The sequence below is a fragment of the Salvelinus fontinalis genome, chromosome 9 (assembly GCF_029448725.1).
Source record: "Salvelinus fontinalis isolate EN_2023a chromosome 9, ASM2944872v1, whole genome shotgun sequence".
Taxonomy (NCBI): Eukaryota; Metazoa; Chordata; class Actinopteri; order Salmoniformes; family Salmonidae; genus Salvelinus; species Salvelinus fontinalis.
In genome coordinates, this window is record NC_074673.1 from 59,907,883 (window position 1) to 59,926,270 (window position 18,388).

Genomic DNA, 18,388 nt, shown 5'->3' on the forward strand with positions numbered 1-18,388 from the left:
ATGGTGTCATAATTGGGAGTTAGCAGTGTACTTTTTATGTTGTTTTTATGTAACTGGCAGTGTAGTTACATTGTAATTCACATTTTTTTTATAAAAGTGTGTCGTTGAATGACAAAACTGTTCTAATGCTTTGCTTACATTTTTTTCCAAGTGCTGTCTTTCTTCCTTTTCTCACTAGACCTATATATATGACTAAATGTCCATCCTGTATCACCTCTATTCTTCTCTCGCCATCTTTCCTTCCTTCCTATTCTTTTAGAGTTTTCTTATAGTGGGACTTTGTGCCTAACCTCTCTATTTCTCAATCCTTCAGCTTCTAGCTCAAAAGTCTGTCTCTCATCTCTCCTCTCTTCAGCCAGACTCATGACCAGGTGTGTAGTTGTGTGTTAGCTGACTGACCTGCATATGCTGCTGCTTCACTCTCCTCTGACCCTCCCCTCTCCCCTCACCTTCCCATTGGCCCACGCTTGCAACACTCCGCACACAACCGTGGTTTCACAGCATGTGAGAGCGGGTGAATTTGTTTTAGCTTGGCCAGTGCCCCGGGTGGTTGGAGATTGCCCTTTATGAGAAATAGAATGGTCAAAAATCTGTTACCTCCACCCAGTGCCCCAGACAAGTGAAAGTGTATGCACCCAGTGCTAGTTCAGTTCGCTTTAGGGCTACCCATTGTAGCTGCACCAGGGTCCTATCAAGTAATACAGGGTCACGTTCAGTTTGGCAAACGTTACACATAGAAATGGCACGTATAGATAAGGTGTAATTCCTTATTCTACATGTCAGAGAGGCTTGGTTGCTCTACATCAGGGCTCTCAACCCTGTTCCTGGAGAGCTATGCTCCTGTAGGTTTTGCTCCAACCCCAGTTGCAACTAACCTGATTCAGCCTATTTATTAGAATCAGGAGCTAAAACCTACAGGCATGGTAGCTCTCAAGGAACAGGGTTGGAGACTCTGGTCTACATTATAAGCCTACAATTTAAATCTGAACCTCCCGCAGTGTTGTGTCCCACTCAATGCAGGCCAGTTGTCACAGATGTCAAAACTCTGATTTTGCATATTAGAGAGGACTTGAGAGAATCACAATTTGTCGAAACCCCTCTGAATTCCTCGGAGCCCGTTTTGCTGTGACAACTGTCTGTCATAGGAGATTTTCTTTAGTAACGATTGGATGGTTTGGGGTGTCATTCATTTGCACACAAATGTTTCTGGAACAATTGACTAGATTTAAATGAAATACAATGTGTTCTGTATCTGTTACATGAAACTGCAGCAAAAGCAGCTACTGTATTGTCTTGCTGAGGTGTTGTGCTTGTTGAAATTATCAAACGAAACGCTCCTCAGAGAATTTTTATAAAATAGTGAAACATTAGTTTTCATTTTTATATAGAACTATACTAAATATATTCATGTCACCAAATAATTGATTAAAACACACTGTTGCACAATTAAAGCCTCAACAGCACTCTGTAGGGTAGCACTATGGTGTAGCTGGAGGACACCTAGCTTCCGTCCTCTGGGTACATTGACTTCAATACAAAACCTATGACGTTCATGGTTCTAACCCCCTTCTATAGACTTACACAGTAATTATGACAGCTTCCGGAGGATGTCTGCCAACCTATCAGAGCTCTTGCAGCATGAACTGACATGTTGTCCACCCAATCAAAGGATCGGAGAATGAATCTAGTACTGAAAGCATAAGCTACAGCTAGTGAGCACAGCAGGGTATACAATGTGAGCGAAAAACAATGGTTGAACACTTTTGAACAAATACATTTCTTTAAAATTGTAGAAGCAAGAGAGTGAGAGAGCTAGCTATATTTAGTTTTTTTTTTTTATCTCACTTAGCTAGCAAATGCAGCTAGCTAGTTTAGCTTACTCAAACACCTGTATCAAACAGAGAGGGACGCTAGGCGGCTATGGCTACCCGACACTGGAACTCTTACAAGTCAAGGTAAGGTTTTGGTTGTATTAATTTCTTGCCACCGGGGCCGCTGGTGTAACTGCTAAACTGCAGTACACTGTACTGCGTGATTGTAGCGGGTTTACTAACGTGTTAGTTCTAGTAGCTATGTTGACTGTGACGTTAGCTTATATGGTTTGGCATGGAAAGTATATTTTTTTTCCTGGTCACAGCTGATGGGTTGTGTACTGAAGTCCAAAAGCGAATGGAAAAGGTGAAAGGAGGAGAGCGCGTAGAGGCGAGGATTTATACAACGGCAAAATGATCATGCTCTTTGTATGCGGCTGCTATGAAAACTGTTTGTGTGTAATCCGGGGTGTATTCATTCCTCTGATTCTGTTGAAAATCCTTTCTTAAACTGAAAATGTCAGTATCATGTTCATAGCCTAAACCTATCGACGTTACATCGAGCTTGGTGAACGGAATATGAATGACAGTCATCCAATATGTTGCAATAGAAATAAGGCCGTGCTCATAAAAACAATTATCATCTTCCCTCTTAAAAGTCACCGACTGCCACTGACATCCCAGTAATAGGATCTTAACAGTGAACACTGTTCAGTTGGTGTAATTCAACCACTATAGAAACACCATTCGGTTTCCATATAGGCTCAAGCAGAGCTTTGCTTGCATGCTCTGTTGTGTTGCTAAAATTGCAGTGCTTTTTCTCATGCGGTTCTGTATGCCTTTTTTCATCAAGCACAATTTACCAACATTAGCTTATGTTACGTGGATTTAATACCAACAAGTAAAGCGGGCAATTTCCCTCTTTTTATGGAAAGTGGTCCTCTACTTTTGATGGTACAAGTTATTTTGGTTTTATAAGGATATCCATTATACCAAAAAAATGTTAATGTTAAATTGTTTCTTGTTTAAAAGCCCACAGCAGTGATAAAGATTTTGGTTATACCACAATATCTCAGAATATGCTTGATCTTCTATTCTAGATGCAGAATGAATTGGAGAGAAACATATCGAAGGAGTTGGACCATGGTAAGTGTTTATGCAGGGACTAAATTAAGTCCATAACATATGACACATTTGATAGTTTTATCATTTTAATAACACAAAATAACAGGATTGTATTTTCAGATCTGGAAATGATGTATTTGTTTTTAAATTCTAACAAGTCCAGATTATTGCAAAAATATATATATTTTACACTGTAGCTTAGAAATTAAAGGTCCCGAACAGTCATTCTGATTCCCATGTAAAATAGCCTTTTGAGGGACTAAAATATCACCTATAAATATCAAGTACAGTCTCTCATGGCTAAATGCCAGGAAGTTTGAAAAGACAAGCTTAGTGGGCAGGGAGCCAATTTTGTGATACACTCAGCAACTCAAGCTCAAAAAGCATTGATATTGCATCAATAGCTAGGTTTCAATCCAATTGGCAACAGATTTTCATGCAAATGTTTGAAAATCCACATTTAAAAGAAAATGTGCCTACGCTGGACAACAGCTCGCAGATACGGTGTGTGTAGGATCTGCGGGTGGATTGTGGATAAAGAGCAAGAATGTTTTTATTTGTCAAAATGGCAGTAAAGCATTGATCATCATGTCACCAGAATAAGACCCTTGGCGTTTATTGGAAATGAGCATCAAGCTCCGTTTAGTGCCACTTTCACCACCCTGTGAAGTTCATCCTATTTTATTTCATCTGTAGCTTAATTTAAACAGCATGGATTCCCAAGCCGTAGTGGAAGGACCACACCCACATGTCATCGTGTGACTCCAAGTTTACTTCGATATGAGGGTTATTATATCAGTGTTTGCACATATTTTGCGTTTCCACCGCCATTTCTTGCATTATACATTTTACCGACACAAAGATCCCACCATGTCGAACGAACAAATTACCTGTCTGCGTTTTTAAAACCGCTGTCGTGATATTTTTTTATACTCACATAAAAACCGTGGATGGAAATGTGGTTATTGATGTCAATTTGTTTATACGTCTCCCGTTTGGCATGTCTATTGTGATGCGGTTCACAGCAACACTGACAGATGTGTTGACATGACAACTGCGTCATCATTTTGAACGACCCCCTCCCCCTTTTGGTCTATGCTGGCTGAATACCTACCAAGTCAGTAACTAGCTAACACCCGACACAGATAAAGGGGAAACATACAGTACCAGTCAAAAGTCGGGACACACCTACTCATTCCAGGGTCATTCCATTATTCTACATTGTAGAATAATAGTGAAGACATCAAAACTATGAAATAACACACATGGAATCATGTAGTAACCAAAAAAGTGTTAAACAAATCAAAATATATTTTATAATTGAGATTCTTCAAAGTAGCCACCCTTTGCCTTGATGACAGCTTTGCACACTCTTGGCATTCTCTCAACCAACTTCATCTGGAATGCTTTTCCAACAGCCTTGAAGGAGTTCCCACATATTCTGAGCACTTGTTGGCTGCTTTTCCTTCTCTCTGTGGTCCCACTCATCCCAAATCATCTCAATTGGGTTGCGGTCTGGTGATTGTGGAGGCCAGGTCATCTGATTCAGCACGCCATCACTCTCCTTCTTGGTCAAATAGCCCTTACACCGCCTGGAGGTGTGTTGTGTCATTGTCCTGTTGAAAAACAAATGATTGTCCCACTAAGTGCAAACCAGATGGGATGGCGTATCGCTGCAGAATGCTGTGGTAGCCATGCTAGTTAAGTGTGCCTTGAATTCTTAATCAATCACTGACCGTGTCCCCAGCAAAGCACCCCCACACCATCACAACTCCTCCTCCATGCTTCACGGTGGAAACCACACATGCAGAGATCATCAGGTCACATACTCTGCATCTCACAAAGACACGACGGTTGCAACCAAAAATCTCAAATTTGGACTCATCAGGCCGAAGGACAAATTTCCACCAGTCTTATGTCCATTGCTCGTGTTTCTTGGCCAAAACAAGTCTCTTCTTCTTATTGGTGTCCTTCAGGGTGGACTGACCTTCATGTCTTAAAGTAATGATGGACTGTCGTTTCTCTTTGCTTAGTTGAGCTGTTCTTGCCATAATATGGACTTGGTCTTTTAACAAATAGGGCTATCTTCTGTATACCACCCCTACCCTGTCACAACACATCTGATTGGCTCAAATGCATTAAGAAGGAAATAAATTCCACAAAAATAACTTTTAGCAATCGAAATGCATTCCACATTTATTTATTTATTTATTTTATTATTATTCTTTTTTTACCGGGTAGGCCAGTAGAGAACAAGTTCTCATTTACAACTGCGACCTGGCCAAGATAAAGCAAGGCAGTGCAACAAAAACAACAACAAAGAGTTACGCATAAACAAATGTACAGTCAATAACACAATAGAAAAATCTATGTACAGTGTGTGCAAATGTAGAAAAGTAGGGAGGTAAGGCAATAAATAGGCCATAGAGGCAAATTAATTACAATTTAGCATTAACACTGGAGTGATCGATATGCAGATGATGATGTGCAAGTAGAGATACTGGGGTGCAAGAGGGTAAGTAATCATATGGGGATGAGTTAGTTGGTTGTGCTATTTACAGATTGGCTGTGTACAGGTACAGTGATCAATAAGCTGCTCTGGCAGCTGATGCTTAAAGTTAGAGAGGGAGATATAAGACTCCAGCTTCAGTGATTTTTGCAATTCATTCCAGTCATTGGCAGCAGAGAACTGGAAGGAAAGGTGGCCAAAGGGAGTGTTAACTTTGGGGATGATCAGTGAAATATACCTGCTGGAGCGCGTGCAATGGGTGGGTGTTGCTATGGTGACCTGTGAGCTGAGAAAAGGTGGGGCTTTACCTAGCAAAGACTTATAGATGACCTGGAGCCAGTGGGTTTGGCGACTACTATGTAGTGAGGGCCAGCCAACGAGAGCATACAGGTCGCAGTGGTGGGTAGTATATGAGGCTTTGGTGACAAAACGGATGGCACTGTGATAGACTACATCCAGTTTGCTGGTCATCTATAAGTCCTCAGAGCAGTGGGCAGCTGGGAGGAGGTGATTTTATTCTCCATGGACATTACAGTGTTCCAAAACTTTTTGGAATTAGTTCTACAGGATGCAAATTTCTGTTTGAAAATGCTAGTCTTAGCTTTCCGCACTGACTGAGTATATTGGTTCCTGACTTCCCTGAAAAGTTGCATGTTGCGGGGGCTATTCGATGCTAATGCAGAACGCCGCAGGATATTTTTGTGCTGGTCAAGGGCAGTCAAGTCTGGGGTGAACCAAGGGCTTTATCTGCTCTTAGTTCTACATTTTTTGAATGGGGCATGCTTATTTAGATGGTGAGGAAAGCACTTTTGAAGAGCAACCAGGCATCTTCTACTGACGGGATAAGGTCAATGTCCTCCCAGGATACCCGGGCCAAGTCGATTGGAAAGGCCTGCTCGCTGAAGTGTTTTAGGGAGCGTTTGACAGTGATGAGGGGTGGTCGTTTGACCACGGACCCATTACGCACACAGGCAATGAGGCAGTGATCGCTGAGATCCTGGTTGAAGACAGAGGTGTATTTATAGGGCAGGTTGGTCAGGATGATATCTAAGAGGGTGCCCATGGTTACGGATTTAGGGTTGTACCTGATAGGTTCCTTGATAGTTTGTGTGAGATTGAGGGCATCTAGCTTAGATTGTAGGATGGCCGGGGTGTTAAGCATGTCCCAGTTTAGGTCACCTAACAGTACGAACTCTGAAGATAGATGGGGGTGATCAATTCACATATGGTGTCCAGGGCACAGCTGGGGGCTAAAGGGGTCTTTAACAAGCGGCAACGGTGAGCGACTTGTTTCTGGAAAGGTGTATTTTTAAAAGTAGAAGCTCTAATTATTTGGGCACAGACCTGGATAATGACAGAACTCTGCAGGCTATCTCTGCAGTAGATTGCAACTCCGCCCCCATTGACAGTTCTATCTTGATGGAAAATGTTATTGTTAGGGATGGAAATATCAGGATTTTTGGTGGCCTTCCTAAGCCAGGATTCAGACACGGCTCGGACATCCGGGTTGGCGGAGTGTGCTAAAGCAGTGAATTAAACAAACTTAGGGAGGAGGCTTCTAATGTTAACATGCGTGAAACCAAGGCTTTTACAGTTACAGAATCAACAAATGAGAGTGCCTGGGTAGTGGGAGTGACGCTGGGGGCTGCAGGGCCTGGGTTAACCTCTACATCACCAGAGGAACAGAGGAGAAGTGTTCGGCTAAAGGCTATAAGAACTGGTCGTCTAGTGCGTTCGGAACAGAGTAAAAGGAGCAGATTTCTGGGCGCAGATGAATAGATTCAAGGCATAATGTACAGACAAGGGTATGGTAGGATGTGAGTACAGTGGAGGTAAGCCTAGGCATTGAGTGACGATGAGAGAGGTTTTGTCTCGAGAGGCCCCATTTTAGCCAGGTGTGACCACCGCATGTGTGGGGGGTGGGAACAAAAGGGCTAGCTAAGGAACATTGAGCAGGGCTGGAGGCTCTACAATGAAATAAGACAATTATCACTAACCGAAACAGCAGTAGACAAGGCATATTGACATTAGGGAAAGGCATGTGTAGCCGAGTGATCATAGGGTCCAGTGAGTAGCTAGGCGAGCTGGAGCCACGGCGATTCAGACAAATAGCAGGCTGGAGCAAGCAGATGGGCCTGCGGGGGACGTTGCAACGGAAGAGCCTGTAGAAACCTCCTTGGACGGTTACGTCGGCAGACCAGTCATGATGGATCGGCGGGGCTACGTGTCGGCAGTAAAGGTTCCAGGCCAATTGGCAAGAGAGGTATTGTAGCCTAGGAATTGTCTGATGGAATGTCTTCGGCTAGCCGGGAGATGGGTCTAGCTTGAGGCTAGCTCCAGGCTAACTGGTGCTTGCTTCAGGACAGTGGCGTTAGCCAGGAGTAGCCACTCGGATAGCAGCTAGCTATCTGCGATGACCCGGTGTTAAGGTTCAGAGGTTGCGGTATGAATCCGGAGATGTGGTAGAGAAAAGCAGTCCGATATGCTCTAGGTTGATATTGCGCTTTGCAGACTGGCACGAATTGACCGGGCTGAGGCTGGCTGATGTCCGAGTTAACGGTGATGACCGCTAGCAGTGGCAAACTGACTAGTAGCTAGTTAGCTGACTAGCTGCTGATGGTGGTTGCGGTTCTAAAGTATAGAAAATAGCAGATCCGTACCAAATTGGGTGAGGCGGGTTGCCGGAGAGTATGTTCAGTCCGTAGATGGAAATTGAGATTAAAAATAGAAAAAATATATGCAAAATATTTAGGAAGAAAACAATATATACACGGGACGGGACAAGACGACAATAACAGACGTCCGACTGCTACGCCATCTTGGAACACAAGATGACTATCTCATGAAGCTGGTTGAGAGAATGCCAAGAGTGTGCAAAGATGTCATCAAGGCAAAGGGTGGCAACTTCGATGAATCTCAAATATAAAATATATTTTGATTTGTTTAACACTTTTTTGGTTTCTACATGACTCCATATGTGTTATTTCATTTTTTTGATCTCTTCATTATTATTCTAATAATTATTAGTATTCTATTCTAATAAAATAGTAAAATAAAGAAAAACCCTTGAATGAGAAGGTGTGTCCAAACTTTTGACTGTTACTGTTTAAGTATCTTTGCCATAGATGAATACTGTGTACTTTTAATTATATTTGCTGACTCCCTACAGTACAATTTTGGCACCAGTAGAGTAGCTACAGCTAAAGTCGGAAGTTTACATACACCTTAGCCAAATACATTTAAACTCAGTTTTTCACTATTCCTGACATTTAATCCCTGTAAAAAATTCCCTGTTTTAGGTCAGTTAGGATCACCACTTTATTTTAAGAATGTGAAATGTCAGAAGAATAGTGGAGAATTATTTATTTCAGCTTTTATTTATTTCATCACATTCCCAGTGGGTCAGAAGTTTACATACACTCAATTAGTATTTGGTAGCATTGCCTTTAAATTGTTTAACTTGGGTCAAACTTTTCAGGTAGCCTTCCACAAGCTTCCCACAATAAGTTGGGTGAATTTTGGCCCATTCGTCATGACAGAGCTGGTGTAACTGAGTCAGGTTTGTAGGCCTTCTTGCTCGTACACGCTTTTTCAGTTCTGCCCACAAATTTTCTATAGGATTGAGGTCAGGGCTTGACTTTGTTGTCCTTAAGCCATTTTGCGACAACTTTGGAAGTATGCTTGGGGTCGTTGTTCATTTGGAAGACCCATTGCTTTAACTTCCTGACTAATGTCTTGAGATGTTGCTTCAATATATCCACATAATTTTCCTTTCCTCATGATGCCATTTATTTTGTGAAGTGCACCAGTCCCTCCTGCAGCAAAGCACCCCCGTGCTTCACGGTTGGTTTGGTGTTCTTCGGTTTGCAAGCCTCCCCCTTTTTCCTCCAAACATAACGATGGTTATTATGGCCAAACAGTTCTATTTTTGTTTCATCAGTCCAAAGGACATTTCCCCAAAAAGTACTTTTTTTATATCGGTTTTGGAGCAGTGGCTTCCTTGCTGAGTGGCCTTTCAGGTGGTCCAACATCTTCACAAGGTCCTTTGCTGTTGTTCTGGGATTGATTTGCACTTTTCGCACCAAAGTACATCTCTAGGAGACAGAACGCATCCCCTTCCTGACCGGTATGATGGCTGTGTGGTCCCATGGTGTTTATACTTGTGGACTATTGTTTGTATAGATGAACATGGTACCTTCGGACGTTTGGAAATTACTCGCAAGGATGAACCAGACTTGTGGAGGTCTACATTTTTTTTCTGAGGTCTTTGCTGATTTCTTTTGATTTTCCCATGATGTCAAGCAAAGAGGCACTGAGTTTGAAGGTAGGCCTTGAAATACATCCACAGGTACACCTCCAATTGACTCAAATGATGTCAGAAGCTTCTAAAGCCATGACATCATTTTCTGGAATTTATCAAGCTGTTTAAAGGCACAGTCAACTTAGTGTATGTAAACTTCTGACCCACTGGAATTGTGATACAGTGGATTTTAAGTGAAATAATCTGTTAACGATTGTTGGGAAAATTACTTGTCATGCACAAGGTAGATGTCCTTACCGACTTGCCAAAACTATAGTTTGTCAACAAGACATTTGTAGAGTGGACTCCAACCTAAGTGTATGTCAACTTCCGACTTCAACTGTATCTAGCTTTATAAACCGCGCCCCTCTGAAAACACACCGTCGATGTTGGTTACATCCTGATTTAAATTAGGTGATAGAACATGTTGTTACCGTTGGTGTATTTAAACGAGCATTAGGGTGATGCCACTCTATTCCCTTAATAATCCCGACTCCTGAATCCAAGTGTTTGACATGGGGGAGGGGACCAGTAACTTTATCATCAAACTTTAGAAATGTAGAAACAGTCATTTTTCATACTTTGATCTGGTTTCATCCAAATATCCACCAATTTCATGAAAAACATGATTTTGACTGTTCATAACCTTTCAGCATTTCTTTCTCTCTCCGTCTCTCTCTCTCTCCTCTCACTGTCTTCTCTCTCTTCAGCGACAGCAGAGCTTGAGGGCTCTGCCCGGATGTCTCCGGTGGGCTCTGCCTCGGGCTCCCCTACTAGCCTGGGTTGGGGTCTCAGTGTGGTGGAGGACCCGGTCAGCAGGGCCACACAGCAGTACCTGCAGGTGCTCAAGAAAAACTATATGATTTGACCAGGCAGCATTGGGCTTCCCAAAAGGAGCCACAACTGTCCACTTTACCATGACCTGGGTGGTGTTTATTAGGGCACTCGGTGGGAAATGTTTTGCAATGGAAGGCAAAATTATGTTTTTAAGTCCAGTTATTCCTTCCGTTTCCGTCTGTTTTCTCCCGTTTGGTGCTCTAATGAACATTACCCTGGGCCTCATCAATGCATGCTTTATATAAAAAGAACATTGACATTGAGAAAAACACTAAAGGCCAAAGCCACTACACTATAACACATTCCCCCCAAAAAATGTTTACTCTTTATTCTACGTCTTTTAAGAAAGGAAACAGATGTGATGCACATTGCACTTACAGTGCATTCGAAAAGTATTCAGACCCCTTGACTTTTTCCACATTTTGTTACGTCACAGGCTTATTCTAAAATGGATTACCTCGATTTTTTTCCCCTCATCAATCTACACACAATACCCCATCATGACAAAGCAACAACAGATTTTTAGAAATGTTTGCATATGTATTAAAAATGTAAAATTGAAATATCACATTTACATAACTATTCAGACCCTTTAGTCAGTACTTTGTTGAAGCACCTTTGGCAGCGATTATGGCCTCGTCTTGTTTGGTATGACGCTACAAGCTTGGCATACCTGTATTTGGGGAGTTTCTTCCATTCTTCTCTGCAGATCCTCTCAAGCTCTGTCAGATTAGATGGGGAGTGTCGCTGCACAGCTATTTTCAGGTTTCTCCAGAGATGTTAGATCGGGTTCAAGTCCGGGCTCTGGCTGGGCCACTCAAGGATATATCTATAGAATTGTCCCGAAGCCAGTCCTGCGCTGTCTTGTCTGTGTGCTTAGGGTCGTTGTACTGTTGGAAGGTGAACCTTCTCCCCACTCTAAGGTCCTGGGCACTCTGGACCAGGTTTTCATCAAGGATCTCGCTGTACTTTGCTCCATTCGTCTTTCCCTCGATCCTGACTAGTCTCCCAGTCCCTGCCGCTGAAAAACATCCCCACAGCATGATGCTGCCACCACCATGCTTCACCATAGGAATGTTGCCAGGTTTCCTCCAGACATGACGCTTGGTATTCTAGCCAAAGATTTCAATCTTGGTTTCATCAAACTAGATATTCTTGTTTCCTTTCGGTGCCTTTCGGCAAACTCCAAGCGGGCTGTCATGTGCCTTTTTCTGAGGAGTGGCTTCCGTCTGGCCACTCTACCATTAAAAACCTGTTTGGTGGAGCGCTGCAGAGATGGTTGTCCTTCTGGAAGATTTTCCTATCTCCAGAGGAACACTGTCAGAGTGACCATCAGGTTCTTGGTCACCTCCCTGACCAAGGCCCTTCTCGCCTGATTCCTCAGTTTGTCTGGACGACCAGCTCCAGGAAGAGCCTTGGTGGTTTCAAACGTCTTCCATTTAAGAATGATGGAGGCTACTGTGTTCTTGGGCATGATCAATGCTGCAGAAATGTTTTGGTAACCTTCCCCAGATCTGTGCCTCGACACAATCCTGTCTCGGAGCTCAACTGACAATTCGACCTCATGGCTTGGTTTTTGCTCTGACATGCACTGTCAACTGTGGGACTTATATAGACAGGTGTGTGCCTTTACAAATCATGTCCAATCAATTGAATTTACCACAGATGGACTCCAATCAAGTTGTAGAAACATCTCAAGGATGATCAATGGAAACAGGATGCACCTGAGCTCAATTTTGAGTCTCATAGCAAAGGGTCTGAATACTTACGTAAATAAGGTATTTCAGTTTTTATTTTTCATACATTTGCAAAAAAAATCTCAATTTGTTTTCGCTTTGTCATTATGGGGTATTGTGTGTAGATTGAGATGTTTTATTTCATCCATTTTAGAAGGCTGTAACCTAACAACATTTTAAAGTCAAGTGGTCTGAATACTTTTGGAATGCACTGTATACGTGAGAAAGATTTTTATCGTATATTTTTTTCAGAGCCATATTTTTTACATATTTGTTATTAACCCCCTGGAGTCAATGTCCGCGCCCCCTTGGACATATAATCTAAACATCTTCATAAAAATCTCTAAGCAAGAGATATCTGTTTTTTGCATAGGCTACGTCTCAATCCACCACATTCACTGATGTCAGCCTTCTGCATCTACGGTGAAAGATGGCAGAGCTACAGCTGTGTTTGTCAAACCATGAGACATCCCTAAAATTGGCTCACGAAAACGTCTGTAGCGTCCGGCCTAGAAACTATTATGACTCCTCTATGGAAAGATGAGACTCTCACGAACACGTACATGATTTGCTCTGAGATGCCCACATACCTCACAAGACTTGTCTGAATACTCACCCGGTACCACAAGACTCGCCCGGTAGCAGTTAAAAAAATGAATAGAAGTATACACTCACCAGACAGTTTATTAGGTACACCACCCCGTTCACGAAAATGGATCACTTCTACAGACAGTGAGTCACGTGGCCAGGGCTTGCTATATAAAGCAGGCAGGAATTGAAGCATTCAGTTACTGTTCGATTGAATGCTAAAATTGGCAAAATGAGTGACCTAAGCGACTTTGAGCGTGGTATGCTCGACGGTGTGATGCGCACCGGATCCAATATCTCAGAAACGGCTGCCTTCCTGGGCTTTTCACGCACTATGGTTCTGTGGGTGAAAACAGCTCATTGAAAGAGGTCGAAGGCAAGCTAACAGGCGGGCCACAAACAGACAAATAACGTTGCAGTACAACAGCGGTGTGCACAACGGCATTTTGGAACACACAACTTGTCGATTCTTGTCACGGATGGGCTATTGCAGCATTTGACCACACTGGGTTCCACTCTTATCAGCTAAAAATAAGAAGAAGCGGTACCAGGGGACACGCCTTCTACACGACTTGACAATTGAGGAGTGGAAAAACATTGCATGGAACATGACAGCGAGTAGGGTTTACTTGAGTGGCCTGGCTCAGTCCCCAGACCTCAACCCGATAGAGCATCTTTCGGGATGAGATGGAACAGGCTGTTGGCAGCATGAATGTATCGCCGTCCAATCTGCAGCTACTACGTGATTCCCTCGCGTCAGCATGGACCGACATCCCTTTGGAATGTTTCCGACACCTTGAAGAATGCCCTAAAGAATTCGGGCTGTTCTGGAGGCAAAGGGCGGTCCGACCCGGTACTAGATGGGTGTACCTAATAAACTGTCCGGTGAGTATATGGAAGTAGTTTAGTGCGTAAAAAAAGGGGTTAAATATGTGCTAAAAGATATTATAATTTCCTGATTTTTTTTATCTCATATATAGGACAGACACTTCAAAACATGCTTCCTTTCAACAACAAAAATTGTTTTTCCATATATAAATCTGTTATTCAATGCGTTTCAATGGGCTAGTAGCAGTACATTTTTATATTATTTATATATATATATATATAGACATGTATATATAGACATATATACATACACATATATACATACATATAAGTCCTTAAGTATTGTTACTCTTGAATGATCTTTTTTTTTTCTATGGTTCAGTCCTTTTCAGTACAGTGTGTATACACTATAGGTTCCTGCGTACAGATTGTCTTGAAAATTGTTTGCCATTTACTTGATGGTATTGATTTATTGGATATTTTATGGTATTGGATGTATGTACCATGAGCAACATTACCAAGATATCACTTTTTTTGGTATGTGCCGTGTAATGGTTCAATATGTTTATTTCCTGGTTTGTCCTGGTTTTTTGTTGTTGTAATGCACAACATATACTTGAATGAGACAAACTAAGATATTCTGTAGTTATTTAAACAGGGTACCTGTATTTTGTAGGACCTCGTTACATTAGTTTTTGTTTGATCTTAGTTACAAAAAATATTACATCGGAGAACATGTTTTACATTTCAGTATTTTTTTAAGGTCGACAGTTGCTATAAAAAAATAATTTAAGGAAAAAGAGAATATCCATCTGAACCCTTGTGCAGTACATTACAGAAGATCTGTACATTTATTAATAAAAGTCTACAAACATTTGTTCATTTTTCATGTATAGATTGTACACCCATGTGTGATCCCAACTTTCGTTAGCTCGTTTGACATGTTTTACACCCTCCCCACTCCTAACACACACACACCACAAATCATTCATGTCTGAAACCTGATGTTATACACTTTAAAAACCGCATTCCCCTCTACTTCTTAAAATTAGGGTCTGTAGTGTGTTTATGATGCCCCCATCCCGTGTGTCTCCTTTGATCAGTCCTCTGTCATCTTCTGATGTTGCTATATTCAAATTTGGTTACATTTACTTGTTTCCTTTACAGTTCGATGGGCACATCTGACAGACTGACTGCATTATAATTATTTGTTTCATTCTTTTACAGACACAACTTCAAACATTATTATCAAGTTGTAGAACAGGGAGCCATACAAATAGACAGAATGTGATTAAGACATGTTGGAGAGATTGTAATGAAAATAAACGCATGCATAAAACAAATCATTTCCACAGTGGGTCATTCTGTTTCTATAATGCCGTTCTGTTGATGCCACTCCGTTCTCTCCGCTTGCCAGTCAAACCAATAAATAGACTTCGGGGAAACTAAAAGGTCTCTGTTTCCCACCCAATGGCCCCATAACGAGCTAGCAAGTCGATCGGCAAAGGTCACACTTGATTTTTTTGGTTTTACCGTTATGATTAACATCTTCAACTGGTCTACCTCAATACTGTGCAAATATATATATATTTTTTAACATTGATAGACATTCCCCTGTCTTGTTGGTAAATTAATAATATGGCCTCAAATTAGTCAAACCTGGACTAATTAAACACTTTTTGTACAAATAAAACAATGTGGCAGTGCTATTGTACATCGTTCATATTGTCTGCTATAGACAGCTTCAGACATGGCCGGCACTGCCTACACAGTTCAAGTATATGTAATGCTTACTGGGACTGAACATGACAGAAAATAATTGACTTCCTCAGTGGTCTGTTTTTTTTCTCCACATCAGTGGAACTTCCTGTATATTGTATGACAGACAAGCAATGCATTGCAGTCAGCTCCAGGGGGTTTGATAGTAGTGCTGTCACAATACTACTGTACCATACTCAATTTTCCATGTCAAAAGAAAAAGAAAAAAGGAAACCGCACACTGCTGTTGATAGTATCACTGATATTTAATAAGCTTACGTATCGGCCTCGCGGCCTTCGTCGGAGCTTTTGTGATTTTTTTTAAAATTAGCACCCTTATGTAGACCTAGCCCCACCCACATCCGTTCTACACATCGACAGGAGTTGGAGGCAAAGGAAAAACAAATAAGTGCTACCAAATATAACAATATGCATTTCATAAATATTATAGAAGTGTATAAATAATACGTATTAAACACGTCTGTAAAGCCACAATGAGGACATAGCAAGTTTTCATTAATCACATAAATAGGCACATAATTCATGTTCAAATTTACAACATAACATACATAGGCATTTCATCATTAAGTCCTTTAGGAAATAATGTCTGGAGGGTGAAAATCCAAAAACATACTCCCCTACTCAGAGTATTATTAATATCACCTCCCCTGTCTGATATCTTAACTTTCTCTATACCACAAAACCTAAAGGTAGAAATGTCATGCTTTAGGTCATTAAAATGTACTGCGACTGGATAATCCCTGTAGTTTCTCCTGATTGAACTTTTATGTTCACTAATTCTCTGTTTGAGAGAGCGGGTGGTTTTACCGACATAGCTGACCCCACATGCACATTTAATAATGTAAATAACATGGGTGGTGGAACACGTAATAATGTAATTTATTTGGAACTGTTTTCCTGTATGTGGGTGACAGAAATATCCACACTTCATCATATTATTGCACTGTGCGCATCCTCTGCATTTATAGCTACCATTTGGTAGAGGGCGTAAAAGAAGAAAGAAAGAAAACGGAAGAATATGGTACTTGGTACCATATGCTACTTTAACACTGTAGGGTGTGAACTTAGTCTAGACCCTACAGCCTTCTCTTCAAAACCAGACACAAGGAGGTCTTCACTCTGTTGTGAAAGTGTTATGAAATGTAATGTCATGTAATATTTGAAATTGTATATAACTGCCTTAATGATGCCAAATGGTCTGGGGCTGTTTTTCATCGCCGCCATTGGACTCTGGAACAGTAGAAACGCCTTCTCTGGAGTGATGAATCTGGGTTTGGCGGATCCCAGGAGAACGCTACTTGCTCCAATGCAAAAAGTGCCAACTGTAAAGTTTGGTGGAGGAGGTATAATATTCTGGGGCTGTTTTTCATGGTTCGGGCTAGTTCCAGTGAAGGGAGATCTTAACGCTACAGCATACAATTACATTTTAGACGGTTCTGTGCATTTGGGGACAGTTTGGGGAAGGCCCTTTTCCTGTTTCAGCATGACAGTGCCCCCGTGCACAAAGCGAGGTCCAATGGTTTGTCGAGATCGGTGTGAAAGAACTTGACTGGCCTGCACAGAGCTCTGACCTCAACTCCATCGAACACCTTTGGGATGAATTGGAACGCCAACTACGAGCCAGGCCTAATCAACCAAAATCAGTGCTAGGCCTCACTTATGCTCTTGTGTCAGGTGTAACAGGGTTGGTTATGTTTCCACTTGCCTCTAAAGAAATGTGTATTTGATGTTCAAGCATTCTTATTGGTTAGTTCAATTCTGATGACAATAAGGGGTGTTGTGATTGGCCCCACTTGCAGATAGGGGGAGATCGCGAACGTCAGGTCTTCCCAGTATGAAAATGTGATGCAAGGGGTAGGTCACGTTCTGAATACTGTTTTCTATTTTCTATTTTACAATGTGTACAAGTTTGCTGTACGTTACTGATTTTATACATGTGTGGGTACATGGTACCTGTTAGGGATTGAGGGGCTTTCTGGGATGTGCTTTGGCATATGATTGCTGTAAATAATTGTGTTAGCTAGCATACACCGATGTCATGGTCACATAAGCCACGGCTAACACAGTTGTCTTCATGCTACAGATTTTGTCATCGACAGCCATCAACACTGTTAAGCCCTGCACAACTAACGTGCTGTTTCCCATTTAACAACAGGTATTTATACATGTTATATTTTGTATTGTATTTTTGTATTTTGTTCGCCCAGTATGAAAATGTGATGCAAGGGATTTTGTCATCGACAGCCATCAACACTGTTAAGCCCTGCACAACTAACGTGCTGTTTCCCATTTAACAACAGCAGAAATAAATGATGCTCAACTGGGACCACTGGCCGAAGTTATTTATTATAATAAAACACAACGCATGGAGAGTACACTATACATCTGTTACACAGGCATCATTTACATGCTGCACAGACCGGACACGTCGTGTGCGCGAGCATCGCAAAATAAATGTAGAAATCCATGTTATTCAATTATTGCACCCACACTGACAACCCACAACGAGCGTCTGCGTTGCCAAGGTGTTAAAATAGATGTCATTCCTATTTCTGACGCAGATCACGCTGCAAGTCCTGCCTCGCCCATCTCTTCATTGGTTTATAGAAGCAGGTACCCACGTGGGTGATTGAAAGATGAACTGTTGACAGTTGTCGTGGTAATACTATGAAAGTTTAGATGCCAATCACCATACAAGTTCAAAGATGAAAAACCCTGGAAGGAGGAGAGATGACTAGAAACGATTCGGTTGGCCGTTTTATGTGTGGATTAATTGTCGGTGTAGAGGACCTTGTGCATTTCAGGTAAAATAACACAAGTTAGCTAGCAACAGCAAGCTAGCTAAATAGGACAAATTAGCTAGCAAGTGCAAGCT

At 41.7% G+C, this 18,388-nt stretch overlaps 1 protein-coding gene across 7 annotated transcripts in view; it reads left to right on the plus strand.

Moving 5' to 3' along the window:
* Positions 1-17,839, plus strand: part of si:ch211-272n13.3 (ankyrin repeat domain-containing protein 26) — a 101,297-nt gene extending 83,458 nt beyond the window's left edge. For all 7 annotated transcript variants that reach the window (XM_055934968.1, XM_055934969.1, XM_055934972.1 and 4 more), the window contains 2 exons: positions 2,912-2,957; positions 10,456-17,839. In XM_055934968.1, the coding sequence (XP_055790943.1) occupies positions 2,912-2,957; positions 10,456-10,613 (204 nt within the window). In that variant the 3' untranslated portion in view covers positions 10,614-17,839. The remainder of the gene's footprint in view (positions 1-2,911; positions 2,958-10,455) is intronic.
* Positions 17,840-18,388: the final 549 nt, after the last annotated feature.